We start from the raw sequence: 21,506 nt of genomic DNA, 5'->3' as shown, positions 1-21,506 counted from the left end.
CCTTCAGGGGATCCTTCTCTCCCACAAGTCATCCATGGAGTGGAAAGGGCAAGAGTCTAAAAATGTTTTATTACTTGTTTAAAATCAGCCAAGACCATTAAATGAAAATGATGATAGGAAATAATAAAGAAGCCATATCCTCTATCAAACTATTAAAATACTTTCTGGAACTTTCCCCCAGAATTAAAATAAACCTGGGTGTGTATGTAACACTAGGAGCTCACCATCCCCACCTCCCAGCACCATTACCAAACCTTTTGTTAGCTAACAGCAGCCACCACAGTCAGAAATACTATTATTTATTTCCTCAAACGACTTATAGCAAACCACCACTAAGGCTAAAAGACTTAACTTTTATAAACTGGTAACAGTATGGAGATTGACAAACACACAAGAAACAGATATTAGGTAACCTGTGTTCTCTTGCTAAAAGGTCTGTTATTCTGACACCGTGAATAATCAACATACATAAACAAATTAAGAAACCTCAAGTTTTAAACAAGTACTCTGGATAATTACAGAAAGTAATGTCTTTTAAATCCATGCATTAAATAAATGAATTTTAGAAGAATATGCAATAGTTGCTCTGTTTTGTTCTTTGTTTCACTACACCTAAATACTGGAAAGTTTTTTTAAACAGTAAAACGTAAAGTAAGGACAAGTGTTCACTTAGGTGTCAGTTTTGGAAGAGAAGTCAAGCAAGAAGCCAGGGCTGGAAAGAGTCAACAGTTCTGAAATGGCAAATTCAAGTTCTGAGCGGTGATGGGATGCTGGAGCCTACTGCACAAAGTATGATGTTGTAATGCAAGAGCAGGTACCGCTTCTCTTGGGGCCGAAGGGGAGGAACACAGCACATAGTGCCGGTAAGCTGTATCTAACGTCAGGGAGAATTCATCTGAAGTCTGCTTTTCAGCTTCCTTTCACCTTCCTTGAACCCTCCTATTGCAGTTCCATACATCTCTCTTGAGGAAAATGTGCAACAGGTTCACACGGGACAGGTTTTCATTAAGTCATGGAAAAACGACTACGGCATTTTCATTCAATGAAGAAAGGGAAATCTGTCTAATTACATTCTTGATAACTAGAAACATTAATTGCTATGGAAGGAAATTCTTAAGATAAAGCCCCTAAAATCTGAAACAATTTTATGCTGTTATATAAAACATTCTAACCAGTTCCAGAATTAGATCATATTAGCAAATGAAGTAGTTAGTATTTATAATGAAATGTAGTAACTGGCTAAAATTCTAGGTAAAAAACTTTCGTGGCCATCTAAAATTTTGTTTTAAACGTACAACTTTAGCGATATATATTGAGCACATTCAATTAATTGTACAGAACACAATCCATTTAATCTTGAAAAACACTAGATAACAGAACTACAGAAATGAGCACAAACCCCCATAAACCAGTATGCTCCCTCAGCAATTCTACAAGGGCAATGAATTTAATACTGTAAACGAACATTGAACAAATCAGAGCACTGTGGAAAGAGTTCAGCAAATCTAACAAGTCATACTATAATTTTTATGCGCTAGGAGAGTAGTGAGGCAAATGGAATTCTTAGAACATTACTTAAAAATAGATTTTTAAAGACAAAGGTCCCAACTCATTCTTATATACACACACAAAAGTTCATCTGTCACAGACAGCAAATGTTGAATTTACACACTGGAGTTTCCGGCAGCATCCTGCACATTTAGAGTAATTATGACAAACAAACAGAAAGTTGTCAGATCTAGGATGGAGCATTCAAATCTGCACAGGACGGGACACAGCTGTCCTGGGACTACTGCGTATGTGCTCACCGCTGCTTCTCAAATGCAAAAACCAGGTAAATACCTAAAAAGAAAATAATACAAATTAGAGTTTGATTTCTCATATCTGTGGGCTAAACAGAACAATTTCAGTCCTGTTTGGAATTTGGTGAAAATTCTCAAGTTTCTGAGAGGAAAAATCCCAATATTTCTAAGAGTCCTCAATTATTCTGAGTCATACTTAAGCATGACGGGGTCATAGCTATTTACCTGAAAACAAATATCCATGTATTACAATACTCAGTGACAATATAGATCTTGAGAAAGCCAATTCAACGGTTCTAAAAATCTCTAAAAACAGCTTGAGATAAGAAAAATTAAAAGTATAAAGGCAAAGAAAATTAAAACTAAAAAATCTTACAACTTAATTCTTTTTATCTGGAGCAACAGGTAGAATAACCGCACTACCATGATTATTTCTGGCATTGGTTACCTAGATTTTCTATTTGGGGGTAAAAATTAATAAGAATTATAAGGAACATACGTAACTAGCAAGTTAAAATTCATCCAATTATCCAACTGTTCTACTGTAAGGACTGATAAGGAAAGTGAGCCAAAAGCTACATGATAATTGATGCTTAGAGGTATTTATCTGGCCCTAACAGTGATATTCCAGTCCCAAGAATTCTCTCCCTTAAATATGATTTCCTGCTTTGGCATGTGTTCACTCAAAGAGATCTAAGTGCATCTATAATTCCTCATTCTGGATCACACTGAAGTTCAAACCTATTACATCTTCTAATAAGATACTAATAAATTTTATGGTAAGCAAACACCTGAAAAAATGACAAATCCTCAGAACATCACAAGGATGTTTAGCGTGTACACTAGGACATTCAGTCAGTGAGTCAAGATAGTAGGCCATGTACCTTGGTGCCCTCCCTTTCTAAGTTAACTTCTGAACAGGGTGCAGATGAATGACTGCAGATCATGTAAAAACCTCCCAATCCTCTAGCTTTCTCCTCAACCTGTCCAGGAGTAAGATACCAGTCTTTCCAAAATGCTATTTTAGTAATGCTATTTTGTTTCTTATCTACGAGCTCCCAATTTTTTTTTAGGAGAAATGAAACATTGCTGGCAATACAGTAGACAGATGAACAGAGAACAGGCAGGGTGAGATCAACATGGTAGATTCTTCTGGAAGACAAGAAGGCAAAGCAGTCCAAGACATTCACAAGCATGTCACAAGACTCAGGAGCAGACAGCATTATTTAACCTGGCCCTCACTCCAAGCAATCCCTCTGCAGTCCAACCTTGCCAAAACCACCCCAAACACTAGTACCTACTGCAAACAACCCAGCAGCCCTCACCTACCTTAAATCTAGGGTCATTTAAAAACCACTCAGATGCAATGTTTGAATTCAGATCAGCAATAAATAAATTCTTTCCTTTCTAACTCAAACATTCTGAAAGTCTCACTCATATAAAATGCCTTCCATGTAGGCCTATCAATTGGGATTTAAAGAAATAAACACTGAACCACTTCTAAAAGCAAATCAGCAGGAACCTGGGTGGCTCAGTTGGTTAAGCAACTGTGTTCGGCTCAGGTCATGATCCTGGAGTCCCCGGATTGAGTCCTACATCGGGCTCCCTGCGTCATTGGCAGAGAGTCTGCTTCTCCCTCTGACCCTCCCCCATCTCATGCTTTCTCTCTCTCTCTTTCTTTCTCAAATTCATAAATAAAATCTTTAAAAAAAAAAAAAAGCCAATTGGCAACAATTCTTCATGTTCCTCTCCCATTTAAAAAATCTTCTAGAGAAGCAGCAGGTTCTGGTAATAGGAGCTTGAGCTTAACAATTAGACCAGCAGGAGTCTGAAGTATAGCTTCTTGAACTTATTAGGCTATGACACCAGAAAAGATGCTCTCCAGTCCACAGAGCCCTCCAGTTTAGAAGAGTGTAATTCATCAAAGAACACACTGATCTGGACAAACTGGATCCTGGCTGCAATGTGACCACTGTTCCTTGCCTACTGCTTTTCACTTCTCTAAGCCACCTCCATCCTTGGTCTGGGGGGCATATAATTTATCCAGCTGCATGCTATCACTAAACTCCACACTAAGGTACAGAAATGCATTTTTCTAAACTACAGCTAGTACCACCAGCACTACTTGTGACCAAAGCTGTTTTCCTTACATCATACTTTGGGAGTGGCAGGCTATCTAAGATAACTGTGCCATCTCCACTCTAGAAGTGAAGATGGAAATGAAGAATGAAATGTACAGGTTTAGGCATACATTTCCCAGTCTGTTGGTCCTCTAATCCAATTTCCACTAAGGGTAGCAATATTCTGAGACAGACAGGCTCAACATACTGGCTCTATTTGTGTTCTTTCCTTCTCCTCTCTCTTCAATTCAGGAAGTCCTAGCACAATCCTTTCACACATGAGGCCATGGTTACAAGTATGAATCACCTGGGTAAGCTCTGAGACCTCAGACAAGTTATCGAAGTGCTTTCTTTAATCTGTGAAGATACTACAAAAAGTAGCCTACCCCTAAATTGGTGAGGATTAAATGAGTTGAAACATATGAAAACTCTCCAGTCATGCTTGAGCACGTGTTACTCAATTCTATCAGCTATTTCTATTTTCCAGATTTTACTGCTTTTCCTTACTCTCGCCTTCATCTCTTTTCCCCATTATAGAAACTTCAGCACTTCCAACAGTTTGCCTAGTACTGCCTTTATCTGTGTCTGTTTCTTCCATTAGACAGTATACATCTGGAAAGTAGAGATTACAACTCTATTGTATTTTATTCCCCCAAAGCCCTTTCAAAGAAATTTATGTAATACTCAACCTTGATCAAACAGATTGTCTCTGATTTACCACTTATGCCTTCAACAGAGTTAACAAATACTTAAATGAACAAAAAAACTACTTTTTATGTCCTCAGGGCAGTCATATAAAGGTATTATCATCATCTTAACACTGAGGGTCTGGGCTTTCACTTCCTCAACGTCCACGGACTTCACAGATTTGCCAGGCCTCTGACTTCTCTTCCCAAGACAGGCACCTCACTTTAGCATGTCTCCATACCAGGCCCTTCCCAATCACACATCCCTTTAAAATATCCTGCTCATTGCTGCTTCACTAAATGTTCTAGTACCTATTAATTACGCCTTTGTTGTCAATGTCAGAGTGGCTAGACAAAATACGTCGTAGTGTTCTATAAGCCAGAATTTCCAACAGAAATCTGAGGTAAAGATAGCAAATACAGATGGTTATGTAGTAATGAGTAAGCAATGAAAATGTTTAAGAATGCTCATGAAAGTTTATATTAAGGAACATCCTGCATGTATTTTCTCTTGGCACTAAACAGCTGTGCAAGAAAGGGGGAGTTAAAATACATAGGGATTCTATGTAAACATAAACACACACACCCTAATATGTGTTGGAAAAATTCCAAAGTTTTCAAATTTTAACGATCACTCTGAAACAATCTTTGAAAATGTCAGTTAATCTATGTTGATGATATACTCACTTGTGGCTTCCCACTCCGACTTACTTAAGGTTCCCTGAAATTAAAAAAAAAGAAAGAACATTTTTAGATTGAATATATAAGTACATAAATGCCTATTTTTCAATACTGGACAGAAGTGCCCAAACACCCCCACTTCACTATAAATATAAGTTGACCCTTGAACAACACAGGTTTAAATTATGCAGCTATAGTTATATGTGTATTTTTTTCAACAAATAAAATAATCTAAATGTGTTTCTTTTTCCTTTTTTTCTTTTTCTTTTTTTTTTTTTTTAAAGATTTTATTTGACAGACAGAGATCACAAGCAGGCAGAGAGGCAGGCAGAGAGAGAGGGAAGCAGGCTCCCCGCTGAGCAGAGAGCCCAATGCGGGGCTCGATCCCAGGGCCCTGGGATCGTGACCCGAGCCGAAGGCAGAGACTTAACCCACTGAGCCACCCAGATGCCCCTCCTTTTGATTTTCTTAATAACATTTCTCTAGCTTACATTTTTGTGAGAATACAGCATGTAATACATATACAAAATATGTATTAATTAACTGATCATGATATTGGAAGGCTTCTGGTCAACAGTTAGCTATTAGTTATTATTAGCCAACTATTAGAGTCATTAAGTCTGGAGTCAAAAGTTATAGGTTTACTTTTGACTACATGGGGAATCACCCCCACACTGCCCAAGCGCCAATTATACACATAATTTAATGTTACTATTATTGTGAACTAAATATGTAAAAGAAATCAATGAGATTTTAATGTTATCCTCTAAATTTTGTCCTTCTGCCTAATTCTCTAAACCACTGATTCTCAACCAAAGGGTGAATTTGTGTAAAGAGGGTACTTGTGCATGTGTGTAACTAGAAAAAGCATCTACTTATATTTTTAATTTGGAAAATGAAAAAATAAAAAGACCTATCTTGAAACATCTAGTAGCATAGGAGGAGGGAATAAGATTTTTCATGCTTTTACAAAGGAATCACAAAATACGTATCATTCAAAGGAAATAAATTATGTTTAAAATAGTTACCAAAATACTAAAAAACACGTTTATATAGTCATATATATGCTGCTTTGCACATACACTAACAAGACAGAGTAACTAATACAATTCTGAAGAAGTGATGAATATAAACGATAGTCTAAGATGTCCCTGGATATGTGTTATGCAAATATCTGTAATTTCTATTGATAGCAAAGTCACAGCTATATCTAATACCATTTTGGTACTACTGCATTCTTAATTAAAGAAAGCATGGACTTCCATGTAGAAGTCAGTGAAAATGGAGATGTAGTTTTTCTCCATGTAAGTTCATGAGCCCATGAATTTTATCTATGGAACACAATGAGTCAGCAGTGCCTAGGTTAAGACATAATGACATAGACTGGGCGCCTGGGTGGCTCAGTGGGTTAAGCCGCTGCCTTCGGCTCAGATCATGATCCCAGGGTCCTGGGATCGAGTCCCGTATCCGGCTCTCTGCTCAGCAGGGAGTCTGCTTCCCTCTCTCTCTCTCTCTCTGCCTGCCTCTCTGTCTACTTGTGATCTCTGTCTGTCAAATAAACAAATAAAATCTTTAAAAAAAAAAAAAAAAGACATAATAACATAGAAAGAAACTCTCCAATCAAGCTTGTAACTTTCTCCCCAGCCTTATCACTCCATTCTCAGTACTGACATAATTCCTTTTCTATTCTGTTTCTAAAAAGGGGAAATATACTGACATGTATCTGATTTGTAAACCAATGAAATAATTTTGTAAGTTTCCATAAAACATGAGCTTTTGGTTTTCATTTTCTAGAAAACACGCTACACGTGAAAACTTACCAAAGGTAACCTTACTTGACTGTTCTTCATGTACTCTGCTGCATGTTCATAGTCATCTATCTTCTCAGAGGCAAGTTTGGAATTCTCATTTGCTGGATATGGCTAGGGAAGCAAGTGAAATTCCTAGTTAGGAAATTAAATGAAACTTATAATTCAGAAGTAAAAACAGGAAGTCACAGAAAAAAATAATTAAGAAAATAATCCTTAAGTATTATTTCAGCAGTACAGACCACACATACTTTTGAAATACATAAAAAAAATGGGAGAAGGGGATCCTCTCCTAACAAAGCAGCTGTTATCAACAGTCAACTTTGATGATAATCATACAATATTTATAGTTAGACAAAACTGTACCATTTATTTAATCACCTCCAAGGACCACTGCAGCAAACACTTGCATCTCCCTGATTCCCAGGGAAAGATTTTTTCTGTTCTGACACAAAGCTGAAGGAAGTTATTATCAAAAGAGCTAAATATTAATTTAAACATTATGGTGATGTACTAGCCATCAGAAACATGAACAGAAATTATAAATAATACAAATGAAAAACTCAAAGTCCTAGGGGAAGATGGTGGTGGAGTTAAGAGGCCCAGAGGCTCACACCTCATACTATGAATTCAACAAAGTAACTATCAAGTCATCCTAAATACCCCAGAAATCAGTCTGAAGACTGGTAAAACAAACTCTACAACTGCAGGTAGAGAAAAGACCACACTGAAGAAGGTAGAAAATGCAGAGAGACAGTTTGGGAAAAGCAGATGGTGGCCACTCTGGTGGGGAGGGAGTTGCAGTCACTGAGAAGGGTGAGAAACAGACCAATACACAGGGAAACATACAGGGAAAACAAATCCTCATAGTATTTGGCTTGGAAAGCAAGAGGGCCTGAACTTCCCGAGTTCTTGCAACCAGCAAGGCTTAAAGCCTGGTCGGTGTGTTTGGCTCTGGGAGAGCTCAGAGGAGGACACTGGGGCTGCTGTTGAAGAAAAAGCACAGAAACAGCCTGCAGACATATAACATGGAAAGAGCAATCTGAAGAGTGCCTGGGAAAGACACACAGTGGGAAGGTTAACTGCTCATCTCAGAACATGCCCCAGAGAGACAATGATCAGAGACTCCTCCAAGAATAAAGGAACTGGCTGGCATCATTTCGCTTCATGGTCCCTCAGCATAAACATCAGCCACCTGCAGGAACCAGTGCTTGTGAACATTCACTATCTAAACTGCTTAAGACCATCCGACCCTGCCTACACTCTGGTGGAATGGCCCTTCCCAAGAACCCTTGCCTCAGTCCCACTGTGGTGGGCCCCCTCCACAGAAAATGGGCCCAAACCCGTACCCACATATCTGCCTACCTAGGTGTTTTGCAGGGCCTTAGTTCCAGCAGCAGAGCAAGAAGTCCTATCTCACAAGCAGACCAGAGCATATCTTGATAAAACACACATTCAAGCCAGAGAACAAATACTGCTCACAACAGGCAAAGACAGCCTCTGCAGATGACTAGCCTAAAGGACAGAGAGATCAGGACACAACAGCAGAGCACACAAAACACAGACTGAAGACACTCCTGTACACACCAGGCCCTGGGGACCAAGGGGCACTACACAGCAGAGTACTAGAGAATCTCTCTTCCTAAAGCCATTATCCTCAGAACTAGATGTAGCTAGCTTTCCAAACACAAAGAGACACAGACAAAATAAGAAGAGAAATTTGTCCCAAATAAAATAATAGGACAAGGATGTGTTTGGAGATCTAAGTGAAAAAGATACAAGCACATGCCTGATGGAGAATTTAAAGTAATGATCATAAGAATACTCACTTGACTTGAGAAAAGAATAGAGGACATCAGTGAGACCACTAACACATATAAGGAATAACAGAGAGATAAAGGCTTAATTAAGAAACAAAACGAGAAACATGCTTAATGGAATGAAAAGCAGGCTGAAAGAAGCAGAGGAACAAGTTAATGACCCAGAAACATAGTAGTGGAAAATAATCAAGCTGAACAAAAGAGAAAAAAAATAAATAGAACAAAAATAAACTTAGGGAACTCAGTGACCCCCATCAAACATAGTAACATTCATCCATAGTAACATTTATAGGTGTCCTAGAAGGAGAGAGGGGCAGATAATTTATTTGAAGAAATTAACGGCTGAAAAGTTCCCTACTCTGGGGAAGGAAGCAGATGTGCAGATCCAGAAGCACAGAGAACCCCCAATAAAATCAAGAAAAGCAGATCCACACCAAGGCATGCTGTAATTATATTTGCAAAATACAGTAATGAAGGAAAAATATTAAAAGCAGCAAGATAAACGAAGTCATTAACTTAGAGGGGGAAAACCCATAAGGTTAGAAGGAGATTTTTCCATAGAAACTTGAAGCCAAAAGGGAGTGGAATGACATACTGAAAAATACTGAATGGGAAAAATCAGTAGCCAAGAATACTCTATTCAGCAAAGCTACCACTAAGAACAGCAGGAGAGATTAAAGAGTTTCCCAGACAAACAAAACTAAAGGAGTCTGTGACCACTAAACCAGCCCTATAAGAAATATTAAAGGGGATTCTTCAGGTGGAAAAGAAAGACCAAAAATAACAGTATGAAAGTAGGAAACACAGAAGCAGTAAATATGAATGTTTCTGTAAAAACTCAGTCAAGGAACTCTCAAAATAAAAGGATATAAAACTGGACACCATATACCTAAAACCAGGGAAAAGTAAAGAATGGGTTCAAACTTAAACAACTATCAAATTAATATAGACTGCTATATGCAGAAGATGCTATATACACACCTAATGGTAACCACACGTCAAAACCACTAATATGCAAGGAATAAAAAGAAAGAAATCCAAATATATCACTAAAGAAAACCTGCAAACTATGAAAGAAAGAGAAGAAAGGATCAGGGAAAATCTCCAGAAATTACTACAAAACAAATAATAAAATGGCAACAAATACATATCCATCGATAATTACTTTGAATGGAAATGGACTAAACATACCGATCAAAAGACATGGGGTAAGAGAATGGATAAAAAACAAGATCCATCTACATGCTGCATACAAGAGATTCATTTTAGTCCTAAGAACACCTACAGATTTAAAGTGAGGGGATGGAAGGGTGCCTGGGTGACAGTCTATTGAGTGTCTGACTCTTGGTTTTGGCTCAGGTCAAGATCTTGGGGTACTGGGATTAAGCCCCATATCAGGCTCTACATTCAGCAAGGAGTCTGCTTGGCATTCTGTCTCCCTCTCCTTCTGCCCCTCGCTGCTTCCCATTCTCTCTCTCTCTCACACAGTAAAATAAATAGATCTTTAAAAAAAAAAAAAAGAAAGTGAGGGGATGGAGAAACATTTATCATACCAGTGGATGTCAAAAGATAGGGTAGTAGCAGTACTTATATTGCAAAAAATAAACTTTTTTTTATATTAACATACAATGTATTATTTGCTTTAGGGGTACAGGTCTGTGATTCATCAGTCCAACACAATTCACAGTGCTCACCATAGAACATACCCTCCCCAATGTGCAATATATTTCAAAACAAAGACTATAAGAGACCAAAAGGGGCAGTAGATAATAATAAAGGGGATAATCCCCAAAGAAGTTATGACAATTGTTAAATATTTACGCCCCCAACATGGAAGCACCCAAATACATAAAACAATTAATAACAAACATAAAGGAACTCACTGATAAAAATACAATAATAGTAGGTAACTTTAACTGCCCACTTATATCAATGCACAGATCATCTAAACAGAAAATCAACAAGGAAACAATGGCTTTGAATAACACAGCTGACCAAGTGGAGTTAACAGGTATATTCAGAACATTCTATCCTAAAACAGCAGAATACACATTCTTTTCAAGTATACATGGAACATTCTCCAGAACAGACTGCACATTAAGCCACAGAATAAGCTTCAAGAAATTTTAAAAAGATCAAAGTCATACCATGCATCTTTTCTGACCAGAATGCTATGAAACTAGAAGTCAAGAAAAAATGTGTAAAGACCACAAATGAAGGGAAGTTAAATAACATGCTACTAAACAATGAACAGGTCAACCAGGAAATAAAAGAAATAAAAAAAGTAAATGGAAACAAATGAAAACAAACATACAACACTCCAAAACCTTTGGGATGCAGCAAAAGCGGTTCTAAGAGGGATGCTTATAGCAATACAGGCCTACCTCAAGAAGTAAGAAAACTCTCAAATAAACAACCTAACCTTACACCTAAGGGATCTAGATAAAGAACAACAAACAAAACCTAAAATCAGTAGGAGGATGGAAATAATAAAGATCAGAACAGAAATAAATGACGTAGAAACTAAAAAAACAGCTGAACAAAAAGCAATGAACCTAGAAGCTGGTTCTTTGAAAAAAAATCAGTAAAACTGATAAACCTCCAGCCAGACTCATCAAGAAGAAAAAGGACCCAAATAAAGAGAATCACAAATGAGGAAGGCAAAGTAACAACAAACACCACAGAAATATAAGAGAAGATTATGAAAAATTATATGCTAACAAATTAGACAACTAAGAAATGGACCAATTCCTAGAAATCTATAAACTACCAAAACTGAAAAAGGAAGAAATAGAAAATTTGAACCTGCAAAGAAATTGAATCAGTCATCACAAAACTCCCAACAAACAAAAGTCCAAGACAGATGGCTTCCATGCAAATTCTATTAAACATTTAAAAAAGAGTTAATATCTATTCTTCTCAAACTATTCTAAAAAACAGAAAAGGAAAACTTCCAAATTCATTCTGTGAGGCCAGCATTGCCCTGATACAAAAACCAGATAGACACCACACACACAGAAAGAACTATAGGCCAATACCTCTGATGAACATAGACACAAAAATCCTCAACAAAATACTAGCAAACTGGGTTCAATAATACATTTTAAAAAAATCATTCACCTGGCTCAGTGGGATTTACTCCTGGGGTAAATGAATCAGTTGTGATACATTAACATCAATAAGTGAAATTATAAGAACCATGATCATTTCAATAGATGCAGAAAACACATCTGACGAAGTACAACAACCACTCAGGCTAAAAACCCTCAACAAAGTAGGTTTAGAGGGAACCTACTTCAACAGAATAAAGGTCATATATGAAAACCCAAAGCCAACATCATCCTTAATGGGGAAAAACCGAGAAAGCCTTTTCCCTAAGAGGTCAGGAACAAGACAAGTATGGTCACTCTGACCATTTTTATTCACCATAGTACTACAAATCTTAGCCATAGCAATCGGACAACAAAAAGAAATAAAAGGGATCCAAATCACTAAGGAAGAACTAAAACAAGAAATGGACTTTTAATTACAGAAAACAAATGGATGGTTACCGGAGGAAAGATAGATGGGCGGGATGGGTTGAAACAATGGGCAGGGATTAAGGAGTACACTTGTCCTGATGAGCACTTGGTGATTAAAATGAAAACTTAAGGGACGCCTGGGTGGCTCAGTGGGTTAAGCCGCTGCCTTCGGCTCAGGTCATGATCTCAGGGTCCTTGGATCGAGCCTGGCATCGGGCTCTCTGCTCAGCAGGAGCCTGCTTCCTCCTTTCTCTCTGCCTGCCTCTCTGCCTGCTTGTGATCTCTCTCTGTCAAATAAATAAATAAAATCTTAAAAAAAAAACAACAAAAAAAACTTAAAAAAACAAAATACAGATAAACAACTTGAGTCAAGAGAGAACACTAGGAGTTCAAGAAGATAACGAAAATAACCCAGTCTCCAAATTATGGGCAGTCTCCATATTACACACACACACACACACACACACACACACACACACACACTCTGCTTTGTTAAGGTTAAGTTGGTCAAATGTTTATTCAAATTATCTCAATTATTATTTATTTTTAAAAAATATTTTATTTATTTATTTGACAGAGAGAGATAGCAAGAGAGGGAACACAAGCAGGCGGAGTGGGAGAGGGAGAGGCAGGCTTCCCACTGAGTGAGAACCTGATGCAGGACTCAATCCCAGGACCCTGAAATTATGACCTAAGCTGAAGGCAGATGCTTAATGACTGAGCCACCCAGGTGCCTGGCTCAAGCATTGTTTTTAATCCATTTCAAGTAGCATCCCCTTATACTATGAAATGAACTGCTCTGTAATACATGTACATCAGAACAGAATGAACTATATAGAATACTTAATATTTTTAACAACCATCTATTCTACAAAGCTTACATATTCTTTTTAATTACTTTGTCTTTTTGCAGCAAACCAGCTGGCAAGGACTCAGTTTACACCCAGATCTCCCTGATCAGTTTTGAAGAAAATGGTCCGGAAATGTCTACTTTACTATCTTCTCTTTCCTCTTTCTTTATATGCATCCTACAATAAGCTCAGATACTAAATTCGGCTGTTTGCTGTTTAAGTACATGTTTCTGTACATGCAAAGCACCAGGAAAGACAACACCCTACAGGCGTGTGTGTGTGTGTGTTGATTTGTATACACACACTTTTTCTAGTTTTCTATTCTCCCTCAAAATAAAAACAAGCTTCTCCTGCTAACATAAATACAAATATTCTTAATTCTAAAATATAGGAAATACAACTAATGATGAATGTAACATTTTAGTGGTTTAATGATTTCAAAAAATAATTTAGGATTTACAAAGGACACTTCCTCAGGGCGCCTGGGTGGCTCAGTGCGTTGAGCCTCTGCCTTTGTCTCGGGTCCTGATCCCGGGGTCCTGGGATTGAGCCCCGCATCGGGCTCTCTGCTTGGCGGGGAGCCTCCTTCCTCCTCTCTCTCTGCCTGCCTCTCTGCCTGCTTGTGATCTCTGTCTGTCAAATAAATAAATAAAATCTTTAAAAAAAAAAATCACCTATAAAAACTAAAGAAAGTATGAAGGTTAATAGTTTTGTGACCTTGAACAAGTCACATATCCTCTCTGGGCCTCAGACTGTCCATTTTAAAATATGGACGGTCACTGTTTTGCCTACTTTGTGGGGTAATTAGCAAAATAATGAGTATGCTTAAAGTACTCTAAAAAAATTCTAAGTTGAATGAACTCTCTGAAGAAGTTCAATGATCAGTTGATTAATATGATTCCTGTTGATCAAGAATAAAAATGTTGGGGTGCCTGGGTGGCTCAGTGGGTTAAACCTCTGCCTCCGACTCAGGTCATGATCTCAGGGTCCTGGAATTGAGCCACACATCGGGCTCTCTGCTCAGTGGGGAGCCTGCTTCCCCCTCTCTCTCTGCCTGCCTCTCTGCCTACTTGTGATCTCTCGGTCAAATAAATAAAAATTTTTAAAAAATCTAAAAATAAAATAAAATAAAAATGTTCACTCACCATTTTAGACTAATTAAATACTGAAAAAGGACGTAAGGAAAACTAGTCCATGGCTATCCACTATATTTAAAACCTGAATAGAAACTGTCATTGCTACAATTAGGGAAAGCACGAAGGAGTCCAGAAGCAGGTCCCAGCAACAATATAGTCTAAAAGACCAGAATTTTGCTAGTCAGCAAAGAACAAAATTAGGCATGGTATGATCTCAACATAGACGCTGGCCAGGAAGATCTTTAAATGAGTAATGTTAACGAAAGGGCAATCCTGTGAAGAAGTAGTGCAATAATGCACCCCTGGGGACATTTGGTAATGTCTGGGGTCATTTTTGGATGTCACAACTGGGGGCAGGGGTGCTACTAAAATCTAGTGAACAGATGCTAGAGATGTTGTTGAATGTCCTAGTGTGAATAGAATAGTGCCTAACAACAAAGAAATTAAAGTCTAAAATGCCAATAGCCTTAAGGTTAAGAAATCCTATTTAAAAGCAATATTATCCAGAAAACAGATTTTGATGGAAGCACCACTCACTCACTCTTTCATTCATTCAAGTATTTCCTGAGTACCCACCAAGGAAAGTTTCTGTAATGAGCTCTGTCCTAGATGCTGAAGAGTCTATAGTGATACAAAATAATCTGCGATTTATATAAATATTGAGCATCTATATAGCCTTGAAAGGAATCCAGAAACAGTCAAACAATTTTACCAAGACCTGGAATGTTTATAACTTTTCTAAATACCTACCTCTAGGGCCTGCATTCGTTTTAACAGCATTTTATTTTCATTGTTCTTAATCTTTTCTTCATAGAACTCCAGAAATGTTTTTTTGTAGACTAGTTTCATGTTGTACTTCTTTGCCATTCTGTCCAAAACAGATTACTTAATGAAAATGTTTCCAAAATATTTATAATCCCTCTATAGTTTACTTTCACATAACAGTGACAATGTCTGGGGATCATTAAAAAACTATTATAAATTCACAACAGGAGAATACAAAATGAATGAAGAGTAACATGCCAATAATTACATCTATAAGATAACATGCATCCTAAATCTCAGTGGGTCACAGGAAACTCTATTACTGTAACAAATAGGTCAGGAAATAAAATGAAAGCTATGAGATGCTCATCTCATAGATGTTCATCTATAAGGAACACTTTTCTATTAATTCCATTTTATTTAACTTGATCCCTCACAGTGGCATTAAGGACAGCTACCATTCCTTCTTAAAAGAGTCTCTTTCATCTCTTGGATTCTCTGATAAGATACAGTATTAATTTTTAAACCACATCTTGGGCTGCTTCTGCACAGTTTGTTCTACAAATTTCTTTTACCTAACGTCTAATGTTCTGAAGTTTGGCCCAGAGCATTACTCATTTTCCCTATCCTGACTTCATACAGCATGCCAACAGCCATCTGTAGCTCAGCTCTCTCTTGTCATTCTCATTTATTCCACTGCTTCCTAGAAATCTCCACCAGGATGTGTCACAGGTATTCTCCAACTTTCCAAATCAAGGCTGAACCCCACTAGACTGTTCTGCCAATCTTTGCTACTTCAGTAAATCTATCTAATGATTCATGCCAGAAACCTCAGAGTTCTCCATGCCACCATCCTCTTTCCAACGTTGCACACATCACTACATCCTCTGTTTACCTATAAAATATTTTTCAAGTAGTTCTTCCTAACACTTCGTTGGCCACCATCTTGCTTTAACTATCACCACCACTAAGCTATACTACATTGCTTGTTTCCCCGCTTTCATTCTTATTCTCCCTCAATGAATTTTCCAACTACAGCCAGACTGAGCTTTCAAAAAAATACATACATGTCACTTCCCTCATCTACGCCCTGCAGTGGCTTTCTAGCCCACTTAATAGAACACAATTCAAAAGCCTTTTGCATGGCCTCTAATGCACTCATCTATAAGAAATGGTTCCTTGGGGTACCTGGCTGGCTCAGTCCATACAACTACATAATATGTGACTCTTGATCTCAGGGTCATGAGTTCAAGACCCACACTGGGCACAGACCTTATTTTAAAAAAATAATAATAACAATGCTGTCTCATCTTGGGCCACTTGGGCCCCAATTCCTTACAACCCACACAATGGTTTTCCTTCAGCTCATTCACATATATTGTCCCTATACCTGGAACATTCTCCCTTCTAGTCTTCAACTGGCAAACTTCTTTTCATCCTTTAGATGTTGACTTAAACATCACTTCTTCACAGGTGGATTCCTTAAATACTCAATTACATGAGATCTCCCTGTTATACTGTTTTTTTCCTACTACATTTGTCAAAGTTTATAGCATCTGTATTTGTTGACAACATAAGGAGTCTGGAGGATGATCTCAGGTAGAAGGTAGAGGAGGAGATGAAGGGAAAATAACTCTTAAATAGTCAACAAGAAGGCTTATGAGATGAAAGGACAATGAAAAAGAATATGTGTGAGAGCCACTGGGATATGTATGTAAGAGGCATATGTAAGACAGTGCTCCCCATAATTTGAATTAACCCTTCTTGGAAAGACAATGTAAGTTAAGAGTCTCTTTTATTCTAGGCAGTTCACTTTCTACCATAAGTCTCCAAAATAAGCCTTCAGAAATAAAATCAAGTTGTACACCTTAGAAATAGCAAAATTACAAAGAACTAAGACTCAATTTGTCAAATTTGAATAGGTTTGCCATATAAAAGCTAACTATGTTTTTGTTCAGTTTAATAAAAGTGCAAAAGAACATCTCAGAATCCTATGCATTTTTCAGATCCTGTCTCACTGAATGTGTAACTGTTTTAGCAAATAGTCTTTAAAAAATTTATATTATAGTGATGACTTGTGACTATACATGTGTATCACCATTAAGCAAATTAAGTACAAAAATTGCTAGTGCTTCCTAGCATTTAAAAAATCTTTCATTTTAAAGGCACCTGAGTGGCTAGAGGACACCTAGAACCAGGTGCATGAGTGGAATACATTCTTGAATCAGGATCTTATTATCAACACTGCCCATGTGATGTACGAAAGTTCAAAGCTATAGTGAAATGTAAAACAACTTTCAGTACCTATCCTCATCAAAGGAGGAGTTTTGCTTTATGAAGACTCATTTATATTACAAAGTTACTAACAGTTTAAAAAAATACATTTCACTATTTTCAATGTCAGGTATTTTCTGCCACAAGATGAAGGCAACAACAAAGTCTCCCTTTCTTATCTACAGGATAAAGTAATTCCATGGATAAAAGAAAACTAAATAAGCAAGGTATAAGAAGCTATGGCATAAACCTGAACTTGAGGTTAGTTTCTCTTTTTTCTTTTTACAAGGCTATACTTTTTCTTTGGGTTCCATTTAAAATAAGGAATGAACAAAAATACTAATTTTTTTTCTTTCCCTTAAGGCAAAAAGAGAAAAGTAACAGATTAATGACATTCTTACTCATTTAGCAATGGAAAATAGACCAAGAATTCAGGGACATCCACAACACCTTCCAAGTTGAAGTCATATTTGCAGCCAAATAAAGGATAATCTCCTTTCTTCTGAAACTTCACAGTATATATCTCATTCCCAAATGATTCTGTTTCTGAAGCTTCAAGGCGTCTTCTATTAAAGGTTATTCCCAAACCAAAATAAAAAGATTAAAGCTGTTATTAGCTCAGACTTATTCTGATCAGATTATGCATGTGAAAAAACTACAAGATGCAATTTTAAAAAGATACCTGATCAGCTTTTTAACTGGATTTGAACTACTTTTAAGAAGCAATACATTAACAGATCATTCACATGCTCACTAATAAAATTAGGCTGGAAACAAGCTTCACTTCATTATCGTGACTACTAGCTACGTCTTTGAGTAGCTGATCTGGAGTTTGCATAGCACTACAGCCTCTGGCTGGGTATAGCATAGGTCTCCAATATACCCATAAAGATGTTTTAAAGATTCATCTGTAAATCTACATTTTGACCTTAAATGTTGAGTATCTACTCAAATACATTATCAAAGTATTCAGCCCTTATAAGATCAACATGGCATGTTTTATGAACTCTATTTCTGATAAACATTTGCTACTTTACAATAAGCCTAATTCTGAGTATCTTATAAACAACAATATATCAAAAGCACTTACATTAGTTCAAAGCTATTGGGAGTAGTACCAATAAAATAACCTCCAGGGCTCAGTCTCTCACAAGCATTTCTGAGCATCATGTCAGCCTGCTCATAGGATTCAAATGAATAATGACAGACAAACTGACAACTGCAGATGTCAAAGCACATTTCTGGGTCACGAAATTTGTTAATCAAAAGTTCCTGAAACAAAATTAAAAATTAAAATGGGTCAAGATTTTGATGTTAACTACAATATAAAAACTTTTTTGCTAATTAATTTCTAGAATTAGGGTCCTTAAAATAAAGTAGATATGTCCTCCCAACCACCTATTCTTTCTCTCATTATATATAATGAGGTCCACAATGAAATGATCTTTTCCTTCTGGTTCAACAGAATTTGATTCCCATTTTCAAGGTAATTTAAAAACTAAGGATGAAATGTTTCAAAATCTATCAACCAAATATGACATTTAAAAGAGTTGATGCTTTTATTTGGCTTTACTTCAAGGCTAAAGTAAAATATCAAACAATAACTGTGATTTAAGAAAACCAAACACTCACAAAGCTGGCCTTTGGGATACTTTTTAAAAGTGCCAGTGTTTTTAAAGGTTTCCAACATTCTAGCAGTATACTACCATTTTTCCTTCTCACTTTCATAACGCCTCTGTAGTTCTTAAACTAATAGTTAAGAAATTCAGAAACAAGTGGAAAGTGCAAAACATCAGATTCTGATATATTGGGAAACTACCCTAAAAATCACAAGGTAAACAAAATGTAAGTTCAGTTCTATTTTAAAATACTGGAAAATAAATCTTGTCTGAATAGAAAAGCAACAAATGACTTCTAAACTTCAGATTATTAGAAGTAAAAATCCCCCGGAAGTACTCAGTGGGTCATCTAAGGAAATTTATCATTAATAGAATTTCTAGCTGAAACTGAAAATACATGTCCTGAGACTTTGAGTGTTTCAAAGTACATTCTAAAAGAACTAACTGCTTTTTAAACACATCACTCAGCCAAACTAAATTTATTAAACATAAATTGACAAACTGAAAAAAATTCCATACCTTTGAACAATCAGCAGTTACAAATTCTGCACTGAAAATATATTCGTTATCACGACAACGATTTTTCATGTCCTCATACCGCTGCTGACACTGTTTGACAGAAACATCAGCAATATCTGGAAGCAGGACAGGCGTTAGTAACTGGCAACAAAGGCCCACAGAGATAAGATGTAAATGCTAAGATGGTTCAAATCTAGACATTTAGCATGAAATCTATCCTTAGTAAGAGCAAAAAAGGTTCTATTTCCTTTAAAACAAAAAGTATCTCTTCCAATGTAAATGCCTTATTATTTTTCAAAAAGATAAAAAGCCTTCTCAATAGATAGTGATAACAGAAAAGTTCTACCATGATATTTAAATGCTTATTCCAAGTTGAATGCAGAAAGTTTAGACTCCAATTTGAATTATAAAATGTAAACTATATGCCCAACTTTGAAAATATCAAGGCCCAGCTTTGAAAATATCAAGTTTATTTTTTCTTAATAAAAAGTTACTTGCTTTTTCCTGTGGTGGGATTTGCAATGATGTTGCAAAAGCACTGGAAAGTAAAGCTGGCACCTTATCATGAATACAAGCTAGTAGTGTACCAAATGATACAGGTAATACTTGATATCTTCTTCACTATTATAAACTAGCATGGGGGAAAAACCAATTTCATTTTAAAATATTCTTGATAAAGCAGTAACAGTTGATTTTATTAAGTCTTGGCTCTTTTTTAATATTCTGTGTAATGAAATGGAAAGTAACAGAACATCTGTGCTCCCTAGTGAAGTCTGACAGGACTGGTGTGACTGTGTTGTGAGCTGTACTGGCCACTTTTTTTTCTTTATATAATTTTTTATTTTTTATTAACATATAATGTATTATTAGCCCCAGGGGTACAGGTCTGTGAATTGCCAGGTTTACACACTTCATAGCACTCACCATAGCACATACCTTCCCCAATGTCCATAACCCCACCACCCTCTCCCTACCCCCCTCCCCGCGGAAACCCTCAGTTTGTTCTGTGAGACTAAGAGTCTCTTATGGTTTGTCTCCCTCCCGATCCCATCTTGTTTCATTTATTCTTTTCCTAGTCCCCAAACCCCGCACGTGGCATCTCAACTTCCTCATATCAGGGAGATCATATAATTGTCTTTCTCTGTCTGACTTATTTCGCTAAGCATAATACCCTCTAGTTCCATCCATTTTGTCGCTAATGGCAAGATTTCATTTCTTTTGATGGCTGCATAGTAGTCCATTGTGTATGTGTATGTATATATATACACACCACATCTTCTTTATCCATTCATCTGTTGATGGACATCTAGGTTCTTTCCATAGCTTGGCTATTGTGGACATTGTTGCTATAAACATTCGGGTGCACGTGCCCCTTTGGATCACTACGTTTGTATCTTTAGGGTAAATACCCAGTAGTGCAATTGCTGGGTCATAGGGTAGCTCTATTTTCAAATTTTTGAGGAACCTCCATGCTGTTTTCCAGAGTGGTTGCACCAGCTTGCATTCCTACCAACAGTGTATGAGGGTTCCGCTTTCTCTGCATCCTCGCCAGCATCTGTCATTTCCTGACTTGTTAATTTTAGCCATTCTGACTGGTGTGAGGTAGTATCTCATTTTTTTTTTTTTCCACAGTCAAGTGTTTTCACTTGAAAGCAACACTGACAGACAAACTGGTTATTTAGACTTTATAATCTGGCAGACATTTTCTTGAAAAAGAATCAAGTGAGCCTCTTACTTCAAGCAAAATAAAGGATTTGTTACCAATGATAAAACCTGAGATTTCAAGTGAGAATTACAACTTGAAACACTTGCGTCTACCACCATGGGCTGGGCGTCTTCCCAATACTCAAAACTTTTCTGATTGGTGTTAATATTAAAAAAATGTGATTTCTTGATGTCAACAT

At 37.0% G+C, this 21,506-nt stretch overlaps 1 protein-coding gene across 2 annotated transcripts in view; it reads right to left on the bottom strand.

The window, feature by feature from the left end:
* Positions 1-282: 282 nt before the first annotated feature.
* The window catches only part of RNMT (RNA guanine-7 methyltransferase), a 31,030-nt gene continuing 9,806 nt past the window's right edge, over positions 283-21,506 (bottom strand). For both annotated transcript variants that reach the window (XM_032310019.1, XM_032310020.1), the window contains exons 5-11: positions 19,603-19,718; positions 18,555-18,736; positions 17,866-18,030; positions 15,176-15,293; positions 7,110-7,211; positions 5,296-5,329; positions 283-1,842 (exon numbers count right to left, since the gene is read on the bottom strand). In XM_032310019.1, coding sequence (XP_032165910.1) covers positions 1,805-1,842; positions 5,296-5,329; positions 7,110-7,211; positions 15,176-15,293; positions 17,866-18,030; positions 18,555-18,736; positions 19,603-19,718 — 755 coding nt within the window. In that variant the 3' untranslated portion in view covers positions 283-1,804. The remainder of the gene's footprint in view (positions 1,843-5,295; positions 5,330-7,109; positions 7,212-15,175; positions 15,294-17,865; positions 18,031-18,554; positions 18,737-19,602; positions 19,719-21,506) is intronic.

The sequence above is a fragment of the Mustela erminea genome, chromosome 13 (genome assembly GCF_009829155.1).
Source record: "Mustela erminea isolate mMusErm1 chromosome 13, mMusErm1.Pri, whole genome shotgun sequence".
Classification (NCBI taxonomy): domain Eukaryota; kingdom Metazoa; phylum Chordata; class Mammalia; order Carnivora; family Mustelidae; genus Mustela; species Mustela erminea.
The sequence above is the reverse complement of the archived record's forward strand: the minus strand, read 5'-3'. Positions and strand labels throughout refer to the sequence as shown.